Here is a 21,851-nt window from a genome sequence, read left to right as displayed (position 1 = left end):
AAAATAGTAGCTGTCCATTGTGCCTTACTAAAAAATTAATAATTTAAAGTTCTGTACTAGCTTATAGAAAAAAAAATTGTATTTTGGGGGAATTCGCATCTTACATTTTTACGGAGTTGTTGCACTAAAGATGGGATTTTAAGGTTTGATCATATGTTATCGTTTTTACACAGTCAAACGTCATCGGCAGCTCATCGTCAAGGCGCCAGACTCAAACAAACAGAAACGGGGACAGTTTTCTAAGCAGAAAGACAATTAACTAAGTTACATAGGTTAAAGTAAACGCAAAGGAAAGCTGAAAACATCCCTGAGCAACTTTATGAGGTCAGTTCAAATATGATATGATCGCTCTGCGTTATATGGCAAAATCTTATTATTAATAAATACCACCTAGCTGTTAGCGAAGTTGGCTAACAGAGCTAACACCAGACTTGTAACTTAGAACGATTACACTGATAGTGTGAATTTACTTTAACATTGTGAAAACATATAAATAGACTTTGAAAGAGCTACAAATGTTCATCTAACTTATTCTACTCACAAAAAATATTTTTGTTTAATGTATTGCAGATCTTTTCTTCACTTTCCACCATGAAGACGTCCAAACCAGCACTGCAAACCTCTGCTCAAGAGGAGTGTGGTGTTTGGCTGGACACAGTGCAACTTAAAGGAAAAGCTAAACAGGTAAATGTGGATACTGTCTTTTAATTCTGACTAAATGACTGTTTACTTCTCAATGAAGCAGTGAATTAATGCGTTTAATGACTTGTACAAAGTAGGTGTTCATTACAGACACTATTACTTAGAGTATATCTCTATCAATAAGTAACACTATCTTATCAATAACCTCTTACGTTGTTATTACACTTAAGGACCATATTTCATTCTACACATCTTGTGTTTCAGAAACGGCTTACCCGTCCCATTTCTAAACTGCTGAACCCCTTCGCTGAAGCTGGAGGATACAGTTTGGCTGTGGCTCTCAACTTCACTCAGACCAAAATGGAAATGCCAAAGACCAAACAGAGCTCTATATCAACCTTCTTCACTTCTCAGCGCAGAGGTAAGTAGCAAATTCTTTGCTGCAATCAGGTTGTCAAGACATTGTCTTAGGATTATTATTGTCTTCAGAAAAATCAGTCAGAAGCTGGTAAGGCTGTAGCAGACTGTTGACTTACTTGAATACACACATTTCCTTTTGTGTTAACTAAATGCTTGCTTATGCCTTCTGCCAAAAGTTCTCAATAAGATGTCTGCTTCTGAAGTACCAAACATGGACTCAGGGCAGTCCTCCCCAGTATCCACCTCAACTTCTCCCCCACCTGTTGGATCAGGGACAAAACGAAAACGAGAAACGTACCCTGAAAAGTCTGACTCTGAGCCTGGTGTGGATTGTGAGGGGGAAAGTAAAAATGTGACTGAGCCTGAGGCAACAATGTGGCAGGAGCAAGGTGAAGCAAGCCAGACACCTTCTCCACGCATGTACTCTGAGTCTGAAGAAGAGGAGTCTGAAGAGTTGAATTCACCACAGAGTAAAAGGAGGTTCACAGACACATTACTAGGTGACAGTCAGCCTCCTCCACAGGCATGGAGTCAGGACCCACTGCTCACCTATAGCCAATATTCTCACAGTGAATCTTACCTGAATAATGAGGAAAACACCACAGGGAAGAACTTCAGAGACTCTGAGCCCAGTTTCCTAAACAGTTTACAAAGTGAGGAAGCCTTTGGATTTTGGACGGATTTGAAGGGGAGAACCTCAACTCAAAAATCCTTCAAACAATCTAGTTTTTCTCAGGTGGAGGATGAGAAAGAAAACAGCAGGTTCCTGTATTCTAAGTCCCCAAGTAAGAATTCATCTTTCTCTCATATTGAACCTCTTTCAAATCATAAATGGACAGAACAAAAAACTGCATCACCGCAAAAACACATAACAGATCAACTGTGGAAGAGGACTGAAAAAGAAGAGAGCCACATCTCACAGTTCAAGTGGACAAAACCAAGCAGCTCTCCTGTTAAAAAACGAGCACCACGGCAGCAAAGCAGAGAGGCTGAAGAGGACAGTCTGGCCATGTTGTTTACCCAGGACTCTGAGGGCTTCAGGGTGATAGCACATAGAGGTTTGCAAGTCAGGAGTCCACTCAAAGATCAGAGTAACTTAAGCACTGGGGCCGTGAGAACTACTGCTTACAAGCCTTTAGTGGAGGAGGATGAGGAAGATGAGATGCTCTTTACTCAAGACTCACAGGGAAATATGGTGATCAGACACTGAAAGGAGTACTTGAAACTGCGGGAGTCTTGCTGCATGTGGATTTTTAATCTGTACTGTTTAGATTCTTTTTAATCATATTTGTGCCTCTTCTCTGTTATTGTCCTCTCACTTTTTTTATCTGTAGGTCTCTTGTATTTTCCTGGAAGTTTTTTTCCCCAGTTTCTCATGTTGAAGTTTGTTTCTTTGAAGCAATACCTTATTCTTTTGGTCTGTGTGACACTGATATGTCCCTCGAGGTGAAACTCCTTTTTGTAATAATGCAAACAAGCCTGAAGTGAGAGTTTTGATTTTAATTGAAAAATGATACACAATTACATCAAATAGTTTTCATGTAAATTAAACGTTTTGAAAAGTATTAGTGGTGTACACTATCTTCTCCCCTATGCTGGTGCCATACGCTACATCTTAGTACAAAATAGAGCGATGTACAAAGAAATAAAGAACCTAGGAAGTGCTCAAGTGTAAAAGTGACCAGTACTGTCAGTATTTTAAGGCATACAAGAAATTAGTAGCCAAGTACCTGGTTAATTATTGATCAGCTGATTTCATGTCACCTGCAGAACATCATATTACTGCATTTATTATGCACTAGCAAGACAGTCGGCATCTGACATTAATGCAAAATACACTGAACACTGTTCACTCACTAAGTGAAACAGTACTACATGACTACCATGCACTATACACATTTAAAGAGGTGATTAAAATACACTACACCCTAGACTGAGATTTTCTTGTCTGCTTGGCCACTGGATGTTACATGTGCGTGTCACGTCCACTTTAGCTATTTCTGTTAAATAATATTGCTACTGTGGTCTAATTTGTGCATTAGCTGTCATACAAAAACATTTAGAGAACCTATTTAGACGATAATGTGATTTTGATAATGAGAAGACCTTGTAAGGTTGCTTATATTTCAACAGTTACATATTCTTAAATAAATGCCTTTCTTGCTATGGCACAGATAAGTGAGAGGGAAAATATGGTGTGTTTGTGTGATTTAAACTTGAAATCTCAGATTATTCTGTGGGGATGTGTTTTGTAGGAGGGAAAAATCAGCTTAGTGAATGATTCATTACAATCAGCAGCTTCAAAGTGCTGTAGAAGCATTACATGACCAATAGTGTGTTTTAGAGTGCCTGCGAAGAAAATCCATTTTTATATCTCTGAAATTTAATAAATTCAGGGGAACTGAAAAGTATATTTTTTTTCAATTCAGTGGTGGTGGTAAAGATGACAAAGCATCAAATCAGCCTGCGATCTCAGTAGGTTCTGTCACCAGTTTGGAGCCGTCCCAAACAGTCTTGAACTGCTCCGGGACTGGAAACTCCCTCTGTGAAACAACCGAGAAGATTATTGAAAATACACACGAAAACTTTACAAAGAACAAAGAAATATACACAGAAGTCAATAAAGAGCTAGCATCTCTCTTCGTGTCACTTTATCTCAGACACTTACATAATCGTCATCTCCTTTAGGTATCAGGATGTTCATCTCAGAGCTCTTGGCACTGACAATGTCACAGTTCAGGGCATCTTTACTCAGGTAGACTTGGCAGCCCTCTGTCTTGTTGATGGAAATAGTGGGAACTGTTCCCAACACCTGCAACCGAAACACAGGTCACAGTTACTGACGTGTTTGTGGCACAATTTACACAAATAAATAAATAGAACTGATTCTAATGCTGTTTTCACACAGGATATGTTCTGTGTGTCTTTTGAAGCCAGTACATGAACTTATTGTAAATGTTTTACTTGCCTGTAACTGAATTGCCTTGGAGTTGATGATCTCCACAATCCCAACTGCGTTCTCAAAAACCAGACCCAGTTTCTTGCAGTTGTCTGTGGACAGTGAACATATGTGGAATTTTGAAAATTATAATGAGAAACTATAAATGTAATCACAAAAATTATATTTTCAGTTTCTTTGGAGGCAGCTCACCAATGATGATGGAGTTAATTTTGCCCTTAATCTGCAAGGTGGAGTTGTTACAACTGAAGACGTAGACAACTTGTTTCAGCTCCGTCTCCTCAATCACCAGGTCGTGTTTCTGCTCGAAGTTTTCCTGCAGCAACACGGGAAACAGAACCAATCAATAATCTGTGACATATTTCAAATGTGATTGGCTTTGATTGAATTTACCAAATCACAACCCGATGATTTGATATAATCACACAATATACTAAAAAAACATCTTCCTTTGGGAATTGTCCCTGAAAGATGAAGTAAAACATTTCACGTACCACCCTCCATTTCTTCCCCTCCAGCTCCAGCAGAGGGGGTCTTTTCTGGACTGCTGCTCGTGGTGAGTTCACAGTCCCTGAGGACTTGGGTTTGCTCTGTGGTGCTTGAGAACGCATATTTGGGTTCTTATGGGTCTTCTTGTCATCTGATACGTGCTTCAAACCTACAGGTAGAAAAATGTTGAGGTCACCTGTTTTGTAAAAATTATTTTAACAGTTCAGTTAAATGTAAAGTGTATCCCCTTGCATGATGAGTATAATTCATGTGGAAAATACTAAAACCCATTTTGATTTAGTTTCATTTATTCAGTTTGCTGCCTAGAAACAGTCACATTTTAAGATATTTAGTCCAAAAAATGTGTAACACATCTGTAACACAACCCCCAGAATTATTAATGAGGACATGATCTATGAGGACTGAACATGATGTGATATAAAACAGCAGGTAAGGGAAAAGAGTGATGCCCTCTGCTCTTTGAACACACCTTTGGTGATGTCCATGCCCTGGTTGAGCTGAGCGAACAGCGCTGAGTGCTGGGACGCTGCACTGCCCTCCTGAGGCTTGGAGTCATCATCTGTGAAGACCGGTGGTGGGCCAGGGGGAGGAGGGGGAGGTGGGGGACAGGGTCCACTTGGCGCGGTGGGGGGGTCAAAGAGAGAAGGAGGAGCAATGGGGCCCTGGGGGGATAAAGAAAGCCACATTTTAGATACCGACATTGCATTCTGAACTTCTCATGAGAGAAAACACAGATGTAACAGGTGTTTTGTGGATAACAGCTGTAGTGATAAAAATTTCCAGCAGGGGGAGTATTGCACAAGAAATGTATTCAAAGCTTTGTGGCAGCATTTATGCCTTTTTACTTTTAAGGATGTTTACACTGAATGAAATATTCAAATCCAAGACTCCCTGTATTATATTACTTCACCAATTCAACAGATGGAAATATTCTATTTATCCTTTTGCATCATTTCATCCACATGTTGGATGGACCTGATCTGAAATGATTGTTTCATTAAGCAAAGAAAAAAAGTCAAATGTTTTCTGGTTTAAGTTTGTTAAGTGTAGGGACATGCTGCTTTTCAGTGTTTTATATCACTGTAAACTGAATAAATTTGGACTGTTTTTAATTTTTCGTTGACAAAATGATTCATCACTGAAACTAATCACTTGTTGCTGCCCTAGCTTGAACTATGTTTGGCTGAACAGAGTTGCTAATGGGGTTCATCAGGTCTTCTAATTAGTGCTCTAGTCATCTACAGTCCACACTGATGTGTTACTAAATACACATTTACTTTAACTGATGAGCTGTGCACAGAAAAAGTGAACAGTCATCAATCGACTCCTACAGTGAGGAGGAACAGACACAGACACACAAACACACACACACACACACACTTGCCGTCTGAAGGCCTTGCACAGCTGCCAGAGACACACTCACCTATCACAGGAGTTCAAAGGGTTGAACTGTCACTTTACACACTCTTGAGTACAGCTGAGGCTACTTGACCTTTGACACGAGGCACATGTGTCGTGCGTATCATAGATGAACAATGCAGACCTGTTACACTAAACGGCTCAGCGCATACCACTGGATTAGAACCAGAATGTATGTGTGTGTGTGTGTGTGTGTCCATGCATGGCTGTAAAACTGTCTGACTGCTTCTTTGTGTTCATTCTTTGTGTGTATATGTGTACACCAACATGCACAGAAAAATAACTTTTTTTAAAAGTTTTTAAATACTTAAATACATAACAGAATAATTAGCAGTTTGTTTGATGATAAACACAGTTAATTGTAGATTAGTTGTAGACTGTGTGTGGATTGTCATCCAGAAAGAACTTAACACAGTTCGTGGTCAAAGGCCACCACAAAGTGCCTACAGGAGCCCGTAGGGGACAGCTGGAACAAATATTTGAACACTCATTTACACTAATTGTTAAAAGTGAGACATTCAGTAAGGATAACCCTGATCAGCAGTAATTTGGTGGTTTGTATGTGTGAAGCCACCTCCATATGTCAGGCTGAGCATGTCACAGTATAAGCGTGGCGTGACGGCTGCGTTAGGGGGTGGGGGGGGTGTGGACCAGCCCTGCAGTTTAGGTTACGGCGTAGGCTGTATATGTACACAGGGCCTTTGTCGGAGTTCTTCTTGTGAAGAAAACCTCCATTCAAGTAAACCCTGAGGACCACCTGTTGGTACCACACACTCCCATCCTTGTATACACACACAGTGTCCCTCAAACACACTTCAGCTCTGTCGTCTGACAGCAGGGGCAACAGCTGACACACACAGCCACTGCAGGCAGGCTCTCAAGTTTCTACATGTAGAAAACACACATGTGAGAACAGCTGCTGAATATTATTTTCACTTTATGCTTTAATCTAGTCATTTGACGTTAAAGGAGCAGTTCAACATTTTAGTATATGTATATGTTTGCTCTCTTCTAGATGAGGACATGAATGTCAATGTCATGACTGGTAAAAATTAGAGTAAGGCCAGGAGAAAGTTATCTTAGCTTAGCATAAAGACTGGAAACAGGGTGAAACAGCTTATCAGGCTCTGGCTAAGCTAACCCGCGGCAGGCTGCAGTTTCATATGTAGTGCACAGACATGAAAGCGGTATCAGTCCTCTCATCTAACTCTCAGCATGAGAGTGAATAAGCGTATTTCCCAAAATGATTGACTATTCCTTTAAGAATGTAAGTGCAGCAATTTCTCAGAAAGCGTGTTTTCGTGAGTTCACGTCTGGGTTTCAGTTGCCAAAAACACAACACAGCCAAATTTCCCTGAGTGAATAAAGACGAGAGAAACCCTTCTAACTGACAAGAAAAAGAGGTCAAGTGTGCATTGAAGGATTTGGTTTCAAGCCATCGTAATCTCTGGGATCTAGTGAGTGTGTGAGCGCAGAGAAGTCCCCGAGCAGACATCCATAAACAGAAGAGAGTGTGGGAGTGACAGGGGTTTTGTGAGCTCTATGGAGAACCGCAGGGTGCAGCCACTGAGGAGAAGCTCATTCATTCATTCATTCATGCACTCTGCAGTGGTTTACGTAACCAAGGTTCCTCTATAACTAAAAATGGAAGTGAATGCAAAAAGTAGAAGTTAATTTGAGCTCTGATATAAAAATATCAAAGCATGTGAATGGAAACTGAATGAAAACACAGCTAAGATAATAAACAAGTTGTTATAGGAGTGATTTCTTGTTTTCAGGCAAATGGGTTGTTCACTTTTGGAGAAGAGCTGGACGCTGGCTGGAGGAGCAAGTGCAAGCATGCTTCACATCTACATCCTTATTCTTATAGGAGAATGGTGTGCGTAACATGATGCTGAGTTGCAGTTAGGCTTGTGTACTCACGCTCTTGCTCCACACCAGTCCAGTGGTGTGGTGCTGTTTGATGAAGGACTGCATCTCGGTCCAGATTGACAGGTAGGAGCGCACCCAGTCCACATGGCGCCTGTCGCTGTGTGGGTGGGTTGGGGGAAAGAAAGATATGATAGTATGATGAAAACAGGAAGGAGGAAGATGAGGGATGCAGTAAAGCAGGAGGGAGCAACGGTTCCTATCACAAACATTTCTGGTTTATTCTTTCTGATTACATGTTCATCTTCCGGATACAGGAACCTCTACTTGCTGCAGAAAACTAGAGGTGCACAATTTTTTTTTTCTCTTGTTCGTTTAACTGGTGTGTTATATTTCTTGTAAATCACACTGAGAAGTGACTTATCTCTGTTTTTAAGTGGTTAAGGCTTAAATTTTGTTTAGACTACTCAGGTTTATCGAATTCCCAGACATTAAAAAAAAAAAAGATATCACCCTCATGACAAGTGCACAGTAATGCTTATGAAGAACTTAGAAGGTGTATTTACGTTTCCTTGTAGTCCTTAAGCACTCTGTTGGTGTAGAAGGTGGCAGAATCGTTCATCTCCTTCACGTACGGACCAGGCTTCTGACTCTTGAGATGAGATGAAAGTTTGTTAGAAACCCTCTTATCTCACCGTCAGTGTGACAGAAGCACTGTGAGATCAAAACTGTCTCGTTCAGAACTATCAGCAGATTTGTCTTCATTTGAGAGTTAAAAGCAGAAGAGCTCACAACGGCATCTTGTACTTAAAGCCTTGAGTTGGACTTGTTTGATAAGCCCTGTGGGGAAAAGGGCCCTCCTGACAGCAGCTTACACTGACCAGAGCCAGTACTAGAGGTTTTTATTTAAGAACTCAAGAGGAGGGATTTTGATCTTAATCTAAATGATATTCATCCCAAAACTCAGAAGGAGAGATTTTGTGTTAATGGGAAACAGAGACTGATAAGAAGGAAGATAGAGGCACAAATACTGTGTTGTTGAAGGAAGGAGAAACATGGTAGACTGAGTTTATTTATAGCACTCATTCTACATGCAGCGTTATTACAGTCCACTTAAGGTTTAGACTTGGATTTCTGGTGTAGTTTTCTGATAATTAGTATTCTTCTTGAGTGTTTAGTTGGTTTTTTAAATTCCAACTTAGATTGAGTTTAAGTTTCTGATGATGTTACACAGACATAGTTTGTGTCAGTGTTCTTATACTATCAGTGTATCTGTAGCTGATCAAAGCATTTTTCTGCAACATGAAACTCCAAACACTTCATGGTTAATACTTCCTATTTCTTTTAAACCATAAAGGAATCCCTTTGATTTCAGCTTTTGAGATTTGAGATTTAATTTCTGGAAATTTGGATGCCCTTCAATGCTTGTTGCTTTACTCTTGGTTTACAATATTATCCTTGAGTAAGTTTGTGTTATCTGTTTATATACATCTCTACTGCATGTGTGTCCTTGTGTGCCTATATGATGATACACAGGGTGTATTATCATGTATACAGTGTAACTGCCTCATTCCGTACCACAGCGACCCAGCCTAGAGCGGGGATGCTCTCGCTGACGGCTGAGAGGTGGTTGAAGAGGCTGCTGCCGCGGTTTCGTTCTCTGAAGTTCTGGATCTCCTGGATGTGATCCGAAATTGGCTTCAGCAGGTCACGAAGCTCCATCTGCAGGAGAAGAAGAGAGGAATTAGGGACAGTGATGCAGGAGAAAAACTTTTGATACTTTTGATTTTACAACCCTGAGTTGTTTTCCCTGCTCATCCATACCCCGGCTGCTCTCAGTAATTCCTAAACTAGGCTACAGGACAGTAACTAATTTTATTAGCTGGAGCCTTTTTTCCATTGGAACTTCCAGATCTCAGCTGCAGTATCACTCGGCTCCCAGCTCCCCTCCCCATTGCTCTGTTCCTGCAAACATTCCTCGGTTCATGGGGAGATCCCTCTGGCCTTGTAAGGCATACCGCTCCTCCAGTGTTTACAGTTTACCTATCACACATGCGCCTGCACACACATAGGATTCAGGAACACAATGTTTCACTGCTGAATTGCTGCAGCAGCTTTCTTGTTTTGATCTGCAGTGAACTGGATGCTATGTGAAACATTTACTGGTAATGAGCTGTGACAAAATAGTTTCGTTATTCAAATGGGAAGTTGAAGACCACACTGCAGAAAACTGCTCCAGTATTAAAGTAACTGGTTCATTATGATAAGCCAGTGTCATTTCTATGTTTATATAAATTACATATACCTGCTGTAATGTTAGGTGATATCTATGGTTCATCCCACAGTCCACAGTTCGTGTGTGTGTATGTGAATGTTCATAAACTTTATCTGTTTTTTATTTTTGTGTATTTTTTTTGTATAATATAGGTAAATGAAGGCATGAGGATCTTCTGTAAACACTTGTGTGCACCAACAGAAACAGAAGTACACTTTCTCCGTTTCTTTTCCAAATTTTTTTCCCCCCAATCAGACGCACATGATCTCCATAAGATGAGATAGATGCTCCTTTCTCTGCTCCTCCAGCTGCTTTTATTCTCACTAAATCCAGCTAATATCAGTCTTTGAAGCAGTATATATCTGCCATGTCCAAAACAGACACAACACTACGGCAAATAGGGATGTACCGTGTTTGCTGGATAGGAATGTCGGAGGAATGTAAGGTAACGAGCTCATGGAAAAACAGCTAAGCATAACATTTCCATCACCTTTCTGCGTCCTAATTCAATCTGCAGCTATTATTTCTATTTTTAGTATTTATGCACTTACTCATTTTGTTGCATTCTTTCCTATTTACATGAAAACTAATGGGTAATAAAAGATGCATTTACAGGTTAAAGTCTTGCATTTAAACTTGTAATAAAATACAAAAGTATTAGCAGAAAATATAGGGGAGTCAAAAGTACCCACAATTTGTACATGTGTACACTATGTAAGTACATGTTACTTTTCACCACTGTAACTAACATGACTGAAATAGCAAGAACAGCACAACAACAACATCATGGCTCTCACTGACAGAATGACTTTTATTTTGTGAGTCAGTGCCGAGGTCAGAGTGTGGACTTCCCCCTCATTTGATCAAGCAACACAGCAAGGGAGGAGAAGATTTGAGAAGAGATTGAGTGGTGCAGAGAAGGCTTATTTAAAAAGGACATTCCCATATTCCCGAGCCATATTCCCACATCCTCAGTAACCTAAATTCTGGCAGTTTTCAGAGTTGGCATCAAGTCAACTCTGAAACAGTGCCACAGTCAATTGCTTTCACGTAAGGCCCTCAGCAGTTTGCCAGCTCAGGAACGACCAACATGTCTGAAAATCTTCTACTACAGTGTTTGAGGGGAAAAGAAGCAGCTACGTTCCTAAGCACATATAAATCTACACTTAAGTATGGCAGTGTTACACTGAGCAGTAGCGAGAAGGCTCATATGCTGATGAGAAGCTCTGACTGCAGCAGCTCTCACGTGGTTTTCAATAGGCACATAAACAAATGAATCATTTGCAATAAATCTTCGTGCTCAACCACCAGTGACCAAATCAGCAGCTTTTTGCATTGGAGCTCCTTTCACTGGTGGACTGAATGTGGTATTGTCAGGTCAGCCATGATCTAACATATTACAGAAGTAGTTAAACACTATTAGTTCTCTTGAAGCTAGTGCCAGGACACAGTTAGCTCAGCACGAAGACTGAGAGTAGTTTCGTATTCACCCTACAGACGTAGACTGAACTGAAGCAGCTCCTTAAACTCAGAGTTACGAAAAGTGATGTGTTTTTGAACTACACAGTGAAAAATAATCTTTGAAATGAGCTGAACAAAATGACTAAAATCAACAAAGTCATTTATAACCTCCACTGCCACTCGCTCAGATATCACTCTACCAGAAAACATATTTATCTACATGCAAGTACATGTGACTACATGGATAAGAAGTGACCTGATGCAGGGATGTGGACTGTGGAAGTGGTGAGCACAGGCAGAAAGAGAATGACCTGACAAAAGGATCAAAAGCGTCGGTTCACATTGTTTGATGGGCAGCGAATGAGCTCAGTGTGTTGCAATAGCACAGAATCCGAGGCCTTGACTTCCTGTACAAGCACTGGATCAAAGGCAGAGAGTGGAGGGCGACAATGGGAGAACAGCTGTAGCAGGGTTTTTAACACTGTAAAAGTCCACTGTGTGTGTGTGTGTGTGTGTGTGTGTGTGTGTGTGTGTGTGTGTGTGTGTGTGTGTGTGTGAATTGCCAGAACCAGCAAACGCAGACACACACACGCACTCACACATTGAGTTAACAGGCCAACCTGAGGTCACATGAGAGAGAACGAAAGAAAGTTAAGCTCTCTCTCTTCCTCTTTGTCTCACACTCTAACTCTCTCTCACACACTCACACACTCACACTGACAACAGGCTCAAATATAGAACATGACCATAAAAAGTCAGAGAGCACAACAGGGCTGCGCTGGAGAGAAAGGCCAGAAGTTTGTGAGCTGTGTGTGTGTGTGTGTGTGTTTGTGTAGAGAGAGAAGGGGGTACTGGCGAGAGTCACACACACTTTTCTTCCTCTGCTTGATCCACGTTGAGGACTACAGATACAGACGTGAATGAAGGAGGTCAACAGATGTGTGTGTGTTTGGGAGGAGGGTTTGTGTGTGTGTGGGAATTCAGTATGTGAGTGTATTTGACGGTTTGTGTGTCAGGTTGACTCTGTACATGAGAGACCTGGCGTCCTTAGCTAGCCTCACTTTGACTATTAAAACATGTATATATACGACTAAACATTTCCAATATGACATTAACATGGCATTAGACTCATAAGACTTTTGTTGATGTTGTTATTTCAAAAACTTTTTTTAAAAAATTCAGTACAGCAGTAGATGCAAGCTGATTTCCATCTTTAAGGTCGAGTCAGAGTCAAGTGACCAGTCCCTAAGAAAGTTGCAAATTAAACCTTCAGCCCGTCAGAGTTTGTTTACCTGATGCTCACCATTAAACCTCCGTGCCATTTGAACATTTTGCTTTCAAACCTAGATCAGTAATGTTTTTTAACCCCACAGCTCAGACCAGATCTCTTCAATACAAAGGCCTAACAATTAAATATTTAAGGTCTTCGGCTATGTAATGCAAAGCTTACCTGGCACTGTCTTATTTAAACTGTATGTGTTGTGGGATTTTACAATGTCTGCATCTGTGATTTGAATCTTTTTGTCTCAGGTCAAATCTCAAGTCCTCATTTTTGTGGCTTAAATCTGACACAAATCCAAGTCTCAAATCTGTGAACAGAAAAAAGCTGTATCATGCTTCAAATGTTGAAAAGACTGAGGAAGAAAGCTCTCTATGACATTAACACTGTTGGGGCGAGACTTGTCACCCCACCCCTCTCCTAGGTCAGCCCCCCCCCCCCCCTCTCTCTCTTTCTCTCTGTAAAGCCCTTGCTCTTTCCTTGTTTGCATTTCTGACTATCACTAAACGCTCTTTTCACCGCCTCTCAACCAATGACCTGACAGAAAGGGAGTAATCACTTCCTGGTCGGCTCTGTGGACCCTGTAATGCACACACGCGCACACAGAGACACACACACACACACACAACACAAACAGAAGGCCAATGGGATGATATCATATTGGCTCTCAAACACACACACACACACACACACACACACACACACACACACACACACACACACACACACACACACACACACACACACACACACACACACACACACACACACACACACACACACACACACACACACACACACACACACACACACACACACACACACACACACACACACACACACACACAGCTTTCTCTCCCACCCTCTTTTTCTCTATACGTGAACATGTTGGGAATGTGTTGTATTAGCGTTTTCTTAGTCAAAGAGCAGAGTAATCCCTCTGTGAACGGGCCGGCCTGCTGGGGAACACAGGAGGGGAGGACACAGACTGACACACGGGGACTCTGATACAGCCCATTTCGTCGTGAGGCTGCTGTTAAACGTCAAACATTTGATGCACTTTGTATCTGAGTGTTGCAAGGACTGCACTGCGGTTCACCCACTGCAATTAACTGCAAAAGTTTACTTTGCTTAGCTGTTTCGCACTCAGCACAAACACAAACAGCAGCAGTCAATCATAATGAGGGTGTCAAGTCACATGACAGTTATTCTCAGATACTCTCAGTCGGGCGCTAATAAAAGAAACAGAGAACACTGTAAACAACAACAACAGCAGTGAGACAATTAAGGATTTGACATGGACTGTTAGTGGCATGAAGGCTGGAAAACCTGATTTCTCTTGCTAGTAGTCATTGAACCATCAAATAACTTTAACTGTTGTCTGCATGCAACTGGCAACCAAGCTGGCATGAACATAGCTTTCTGGGGGAGGGGGGCATTTTGGAGAGATGATAGGAAATGAAGAGAGAGACAGATGGGGACTGACACATAACAAAGGTCCCCGTCCAGACTCAAACCATGGATGCTGCAGTTCATGGTCAGCTCCTTACAGCCAGAGGCCACAAGGGTGCCAACTCTATTGTTTCAGAGTTAGGTGTAAAGTGTCAGGAATAACTGGCATGTTGGCACATGCCATCTTTTTTGGTTTTACTATGTTTGGAACACAATTGAGATATTATTTAACAAAAATTACAGGCATTATAGTTTTAATTTAAGCAAAATACCTGTTTTCTCTTCAGATTTTTACTTTTTCAGACTTGTTTATATTACAAGAAACATTTTAATAATGTGGCCACTGATATACACAGGTTTAGTCAAAATCTGTACCATGTTTGGGTTTGCATTGTCATTTTCTGCTCTTTTACCTGTGCAGGTTCCTGGTGTGTGGCAGCCATTTGGAGGAAAGATCTCTGAGTCTGCAGGGCATTGTTTACCATCTCCGCCTGTCAATCACGAAGGGTCAGAGTCAGATAGGTTTGGATTATAATACATATAGTGTAACACATTTTAAGGAATGTACTGAGCAACATGTTTCTACAGTGGGTACGGAAAATATTCAGACCCCCTTAAATTTTTTCTCTTTGTTATATTGCAGCTATTTGCTAAAATCATTTAAGTTCATTTTTTTTCCTCATTAATGTACACACAGCACCCCATATTGACAGAGAAACACAAAATTGTTGAACTTTTTGCAGATTTATTAAAAAAGAAAAACTGAAATATCACACGGCCATAAGTATTCAGACCCTTTGCTCAGTATTTAGTAGAAGCACCCTTTTGAGCTAATACAGCCATGAGTCTTTTTGGGAATGATGCAACAAGTGTCTCACACCTGGATTTGGGGATCCTCTGCCATTCCTCCTTGCAGATCCTCTCCAGTTCTGTCAGGTTGGATGGTGAACGATGGTGGACAGCCATTTTCAGGTCTCTCCAGAGATGTTCAATTGGTTTAAGTCAGGGCTCTGGCTGGGCCATTCAAGAACAGTCACGGAGTTGTCCGAGAATCTTATTTCTCACCATCTTGGAGGCCTTCAGGTGTTTTTTAGCAAACTCCATGCAGGCTTTCATGTGTCTTGCACTGAGGAGAGGCTTCCGTCGGGCCACTCTGCCATAAAGCCCCGACTGGTGGAGGGCTGCAGTGATGGCTGACTTTCTAGAACTTTCTCCCATCTCCCGACTGCATCTCTGGAGCTCAGCCACAGTGATCTTTGGGTTCTTCTTTACCTCTCTCACCAAGGCTCTTCTCTCCCGATTGCTCAGTTTGGCCGGACAGCCAGCTCTAGGAAGGGTTGTGGTCATCCCAAACGTCTTCCATTGAAGGATTAGGGAGGCCACTGTGCTCTCAGGAACCTTAAGTGCAGCAGAATTTTTTTTGTAACCTTGGACAGATCTGTGCCTTGCCACAATTCTGTCTCTGAGCTCTTCTGGTAGTTTCTTTGACCTCATGATTCTCATTTGCTCTGACATGCACTGTGAGCTGTAAGGTCTTATATCGACAGGTGTGTAGCCTGCCTAATCAAGTCTAATCAGTATAATCAAAAACAGCTGGACTCCAATGAAGGTGTAGAACCATCTCAAGGATGATCAGAAGAAATGAACAGGACCCAAGTTAAATATATGAGGGTCACAGCAAAGGGTCTGAATACGTATGGCCACGTGATATTTCAGTTTTTCTTTTTTAATAAATCTGAAAAAAAAAAGAACTTAAAAAACTGAACTAAAATGATTTTAGCAAATGGCTGCAATATAACAAAGAGTGAAAAATTTAAGGGGGTCTGAATACTTTCCGTACCCACTGTATATTAAATCCAGACAACGATGCAGTTTCCTGAAAAGAAAACATTTGCATGGTTTTAACTCAGTTTCTTCGTGCTCTGCCAGTGTATTCTCATGCCTACTGAACTACAGCCAGTAAATCTGTCTGTCTTGCACATACAAAAGCAAGTATACAAAACATACACACACAGAGTTTGGGTTAGTCCCAGCCAGCCGTGTCCTCTCTCTCTCTGTGTGTGTGTGTTTGAGACCTCTAGTTGTGGGCCAAGGGAACCACCAGGGAGGCTTTGTCCATAAAAGGAGCTCTACAAACTTAAAGAAACTACCTCTGGCTCTCGCTCACACACTCCCCCCTCCTCAGCCCGTGCAGTGATGGGACACAGAGATAGAAACCTTCTTTCAAGGTAGAGCGGGAGAAATACAAGCATTTTTTTTTCTTCTTTTAACATTTCAGGGTCATTTCAACTGCCTTGACTCTTCTGTTTTGGAGTCCTCTCTGTTGTTTTGGATTTATTCCAAGGATATAACACAGCTATTATTGCCAGCTGGCTTACCATAGTCCTAGTGGGAGTACGGGTCATTACCAAATAGGAAAAGGTGCTCCACTAGCAGTTTGATAAATGAATGTAAGGTCAAGGTTCAATCATACTCCCGTCCTTGGCTTTGTAGAGGACAGGAAACATTTGCTATCATACACACACAAGTGCTCACTGCCTGGTTTCTACCTTTAGATCATGGACCTCCCATACACTCATTACTATCCTTTCAGAGCTGTGCATATCTAAACATATCTAAGTAGGATCTACAATGGGACAATCCTATTTGTTTATAAATCTACATCCAATGAAATAAAGGTAGGCAGTGAGGAAAAGCAGTACTTGCTCCCCTGGTATCCATCTGCTCTCCCTTTACAGAACAGATCAACAGAGCACTAGGTGTCTTGGTTCATGTAAATGAGAGGATATTCTTTAAATCTCAGTTTATACAGTTACAGTTAAATTTAAATTAGATTTATGTTTTGTAATAGTTGAGGGACTTTCAGCTGAACTTGGGGTATAAAATTAGCGGAGTGCCCCTTTAAAGCAGAGTTGCTTTTGTGAACAATAGACTGAAAACCCTGCTGTGCTAAAATTGCAGATCATTACAACAGCAGCTGTGGTGACATCTGTCTCCAACAACAACTGGTGCAGCATGTGCATGTGCAGACAAAGTCTGCACGGACAGGTGTGTGTCTGCAATCATTCATCAGCCAGCTTTTGTGCGGAATAGGGAGATTTTATACACTGAATATTCACACCGCACACATGGATCACTCACATGTTTCTCCACCTCGCTGCCTATGGCTCGGCTGTTGTTCAGGTAGTCAGACACCGGACCTCTCAGTAGCACATCAAAGGCCTCCACACACTGAGACAGACCTAAAAACACCAGGACAAATCTCTGCTTGTTTCATGCTGAAATGTGTCCCCTGCTTCTTAACTACAGTTCTGTCCCCCAAACCTTCGAGTTTAGGGGACAGTTTTTAAACACAGACTTGCCTTCATCAACGCCGTTGACGCAGCCCCCGTTAGTCATGCCACTGGACGCCTGCACGTTGATGGACATCTGCTCCAGGCGAGTCACAGCTCGCTCCAGCCGCTGCATTAAACCTTCCATGGTGACAAAACCTAAAAAATAAAAAACAAAAGTGGGCACTGGCTGCACTGTAGTCTTTCTGATCTGAGACTGATGATTAGTTTTGGATATTGTTTTACTCTACTGATCCCAAAACATTTCAACTGAGTCCGGTTTAGAGAAACTGGAGCCAGGACAGATTCACTAACCAACTTTCCCACTCTGCTGCTTCTAGTTTTCTTCTTGAACAATGGACCATGTCATGGCAAAGAGTTAAACTAAAAGTATTCAATGTGGTGAGGTTTACATGAACACTGTCTCTTTTTGAGATGTCTGGCCTTCACGGCCTCTGCCATGAACACGGGAACGTATCACACAATTGGATTAAAAGAGGGACAGAGACTGGAGCCAAGATGAGGGAAAGTCAGAGAGTTATTTAGTACATTAGAGAAAAGAGAGAGTGAAAAAAGGTCGTGGGAAAGTACTTGATAGATAATATTGTATTTTTATTGACCGTGAAGATGAGATACAAACAATAGGAAGCAGTTTTCTGTATTTTCCAGGTATGGTAATGCTTGAACCATGAGATTCACTGATATTTAAAACATTGAGATTCAAGGTTTCCTTACATTTCTAAACGGTTTCCTTACATTTCTAAAGTGTTATGGAACCAGACCGGAGTTTAAAAATACAATTAGTGGTGTAGGGTAAAGAGATCTGATATACCCTCAGATAAAGATCAGCTGTGATGATGCTTATAAGTAAAGAGTGACCTCACTGACCCTGGATGTTCACCTGAAGATGTTTCCACACGTTCGCCCAAAAAAACTCCTGTTAGAAATGAAATAGACTGGACTGCAAAAGCATTTGTATAACATCCATGATCATGCAGACGGTACCCTGACAAAGCAGGGCTGGGAGTATAGACATGCCTAGCTTACTCTCTATGTAAACAAATCTCCGACTGTAACCGAATGCCACAGAAATACATGCGAGATAGCAGCATGGACCACGTTGTATAACACTGACCAGTCATATGCCTCACCATGAGGCAATGTGGGTCTGTTTCCAACATTTATTAGTCAAGCAGAGTGGAATTCAATCCAGCAACCTACTGCATGTTTACGCCAACTACTCCTAGGTAACACACACTTCCTAATCTGACACCTGCTACTTGTGTGTCCAACACACAATCCAGTGGTGCGGATGATAAATGGTTTTAGTAGCTTTTCAAAATGATCTATATGGAAAAAAAAAACAAAAACACCAAGAGGCTCTGAATTAACATGGCAGCTAGCTATATAGACTGGATTGTGTCTTCTGTCTGTAATTTTTGTAAATTATGTCTAGTAATTATGTGCTATGAGCAGCAAACATGTCCCGATGGGCGTCATCGACTCATCTCTCCGGAGAAATCTCCCACTGGTGCCAGATGCCTGTCGCAGCACTCAGCTGCTATTTCTGCTCTCTGGGTCACAGCGACTCTTAGGCAAGACCTGAAACCTGGAGAGCTGGATGTGGGTTGATAACAAGTGTGCAACAAGTCAGATATGAACCAACAATGTCAACTCTGCTCCAGGAAATGTGACTGGATCGAGGGGGATTGAAATGTATTATTATGTGTATTTTGGTACCACTTTTTAATAAGGGCTGTTAGAGAGGATTTATAGTTAATCCAGCCATAGAATCAACTACTGCATTTCCTCAAGTCCAAAACACTTGGCTTAATCACAGCTTCAAACTTTGTTTAAAAAAATGTGAGACAGAAACAGCCAGCATCTGCACAGATGGTATTGTAAATCAGCCAAACTCTCCATGGTAACGCAAAGACACAGCCAATGATGCTCCTTTTACTTTTCATATACTTAATTTATTCACCCCATTACAGAAACTGAACTTGAAACAGCTGGTGTGAGTTGAAGCCTGCTGGTTGTATCAGAAATACATGTCTGAGACACAAAGTCTCAGAAGTGCCAGAGAAACAAAACAAAACAAAAAAAGTTGCAGCCATTCACGTTACATATTATTCATCTTCCTATAATCAGTATTGTAATCAGTTAGTGTCGACGGTAGCCTCCTCTAAATGAACACGTCTTCCCCTGTCCTTCCAGACAGGTGGGCCACAGCGTCTGCCACATAAAGACCCCAGACCAAAGCCAACAGCTGAGAAAACCACATGTTCCTGCAGTGGAAAGTTATTACTGACTACACCCTGACCTGCATGTGTCTCCTGAACCCTCTGGCCTGGTATCTGATCTTTGGGGCTATATTGGGCCACAGCCTGGAGTTTGCTGCTATGGACCTACTGTAAGATATTCTAATGTAGGTCTCAGTGTCTTGTGCTGTACTCTGGGGCCTTGGATGAAGTAAATCTCAGTAAATAAATGTTTAGTCAGAGTAGTGTTTACTCTGCAGTTTGTTTCAAACCGCCACTAAAACAGGAAGCCATGGTATCAAGAAGTTGGAGTTTGGAAGTTTGGATTGTATTTAAATAACTAAAAGTAGGCATCATGATTTTTAAAATATATATCTATATAGATGATCTACTGAATATACTGTGGTTAATAGTCAGTAAAGAGAAGCAATGAAATCAGTGTGACATGGGCCTGGCAATAGAGACAGAACATTTACTTTTGGGTGAATGTGAAGCAGGTAACCTTGTGCTGAAAAAAATCAATCATCAACAAAACAATCTCTCCTCAAGGTCCATTTAGTAGCTGTTCTGGGACTTTTAAACATTATTACATGATCTTCATTAACAGATGGGCTCTTTACCTGAGTTTAACTCAAATTTTAAGCCAACATGGAAGACATGAGGCATAATTGAAAGCTCCAGAAGCTACTAAATGGACCTTGATGTGAGATTGTTTTGTGAACTGGTATTTAGTTTAAAAAAATAATTTATAATCTATAATCTATAACCTTGATAGGAGGCTTGAAGCTCACAATGGCTTATTACAGGTGTCTCGTCTGGCAGACTCTCACAGGCCAAAGATGATCACGCTCCATAATATAACATGACATGGCACTGGCTCGCTGACAGGAATTTCACCGCCCCTCAAATCTGATGCTTCACGCTCCGCGCCACAATATCACCGTTACTCCAGAAGGCAAACGAGATTAAAGTAGAAATTGAATTCAGTGCGCTCTCACACTGCGCCAAAACGTAAGAAAGCATGGCGCACAGGGAGCAGGTGAAGATGACTTTGTTTGGACATTTCAACGCAGAGACTTCACACATCTCTGTCAGACACTCTTACCGCAGGACTCTGCCCCCCCCCCCCCCCCCCCCCCCCCCCCCCCGCCCCCACCCCGAAAATCAACCAAACTTGACATTCGCTTAAAAAACTGGTCAGTGAAGAGACAGCTTACCTCCCTCCTCTGGTCCGCAGTCAATTTCTGTCGGGATGTTTTGTTGTGTCTGTCAGTATCCCGGGACGGATTCGTGGCAGCGCGCTGTCGCCGTGCGGTCCTCTCCTGCCTCCCTTGCCCCGTCACTCAGCTGCGCACGGCACCGGGACTCTTCCGGGATGTCCTAATTAAGCAACACGGTGAACCTGAGAGCCACACAGCGTGCAGAGACCGGGACCATGACTCAGTGCTGCAGTATCTCCTCTGGGGCGGACGGACATTTACCTCGCAGGCAACATGGCAGCCTCAGAGAGCCCTGCTAAAAATAGACGTCTGGTTTAGGATGTGGCAAAGACTTCCTGAGGGAAATGGACCTTTACTTACAGGGGAGTCATCATCATCACCATTGAGTCCACGGGTGTGAAATCAGAGTCTGATCCCCAACTTGAAATTCCCCATTTTCAAATTCACCCCCTAAACATAAGTCAGCAGGTACAAAATCCAATGATGCCTCCACCATAAACCAAGTTTAAAGGGGCTCTCCACTTAACTTTCATAAAGTTGTTGGATTTGAGATTAACAGTTTTTTTTTTTAATTGGTCAAAACTGGTGTGGCAGGGCCCAAAATATTTTGACCAAGCTCCAAAAACACCAGATCCTACACTTCCCATGATGCAGCTTGAATGCATCTTTTGTCATGTTGCATTCACGCAATGTCGTCAGAATGGCAAGAGAACCTCCTGTAATCCTGACAGGGAGCATTTATGCATTATTTC

The 21,851-nt window shown here is 41.8% G+C and overlaps 2 protein-coding genes across 2 annotated transcripts; one reads left to right on the top strand and one right to left on the bottom strand.

Moving 5' to 3' along the window:
• Positions 1–193: 193 nt before the first annotated feature.
• Positions 194–2,559, top strand: LOC121192326 (aurora kinase A and ninein-interacting protein). Its single transcript, XM_041053963.1, has 4 exons — positions 194–324; positions 571–684; positions 907–1,063; positions 1,239–2,559. The coding sequence occupies exons 2-4, from the start codon at positions 592–594 to the stop codon at positions 2,270–2,272; spliced, it is 1,284 nt and encodes a 427-aa protein (XP_040909897.1). The 5' UTR covers positions 194–324; positions 571–591; the 3' UTR covers positions 2,273–2,559.
• On the bottom strand, positions 2,548–21,329 carry cap2 (cyclase associated actin cytoskeleton regulatory protein 2). Its single transcript, XM_041053962.1, has 13 exons — positions 21,097–21,329; positions 17,649–17,777; positions 17,428–17,528; positions 14,700–14,777; positions 9,398–9,541; positions 8,386–8,471; positions 7,874–7,979; positions 5,001–5,193; positions 4,516–4,679; positions 4,214–4,337; positions 4,031–4,113; positions 3,731–3,874; positions 2,548–3,605 (listed from the first exon to the last, which is right to left on the bottom strand). The coding sequence occupies exons 2-13, from the start codon at positions 17,764–17,766 to the stop codon at positions 3,522–3,524; spliced, it is 1,425 nt and encodes a 474-aa protein (XP_040909896.1). The 5' UTR covers positions 17,767–17,777; positions 21,097–21,329; the 3' UTR covers positions 2,548–3,521.
• Positions 21,330–21,851: the final 522 nt, after the last annotated feature.

This window comes from Toxotes jaculatrix, chromosome 13, assembly GCF_017976425.1.
Source record: "Toxotes jaculatrix isolate fToxJac2 chromosome 13, fToxJac2.pri, whole genome shotgun sequence".
Classification (NCBI taxonomy): domain Eukaryota; kingdom Metazoa; phylum Chordata; class Actinopteri; family Toxotidae; genus Toxotes; species Toxotes jaculatrix.
This window is presented reverse-complemented; position numbering and strand designations above follow the sequence as displayed.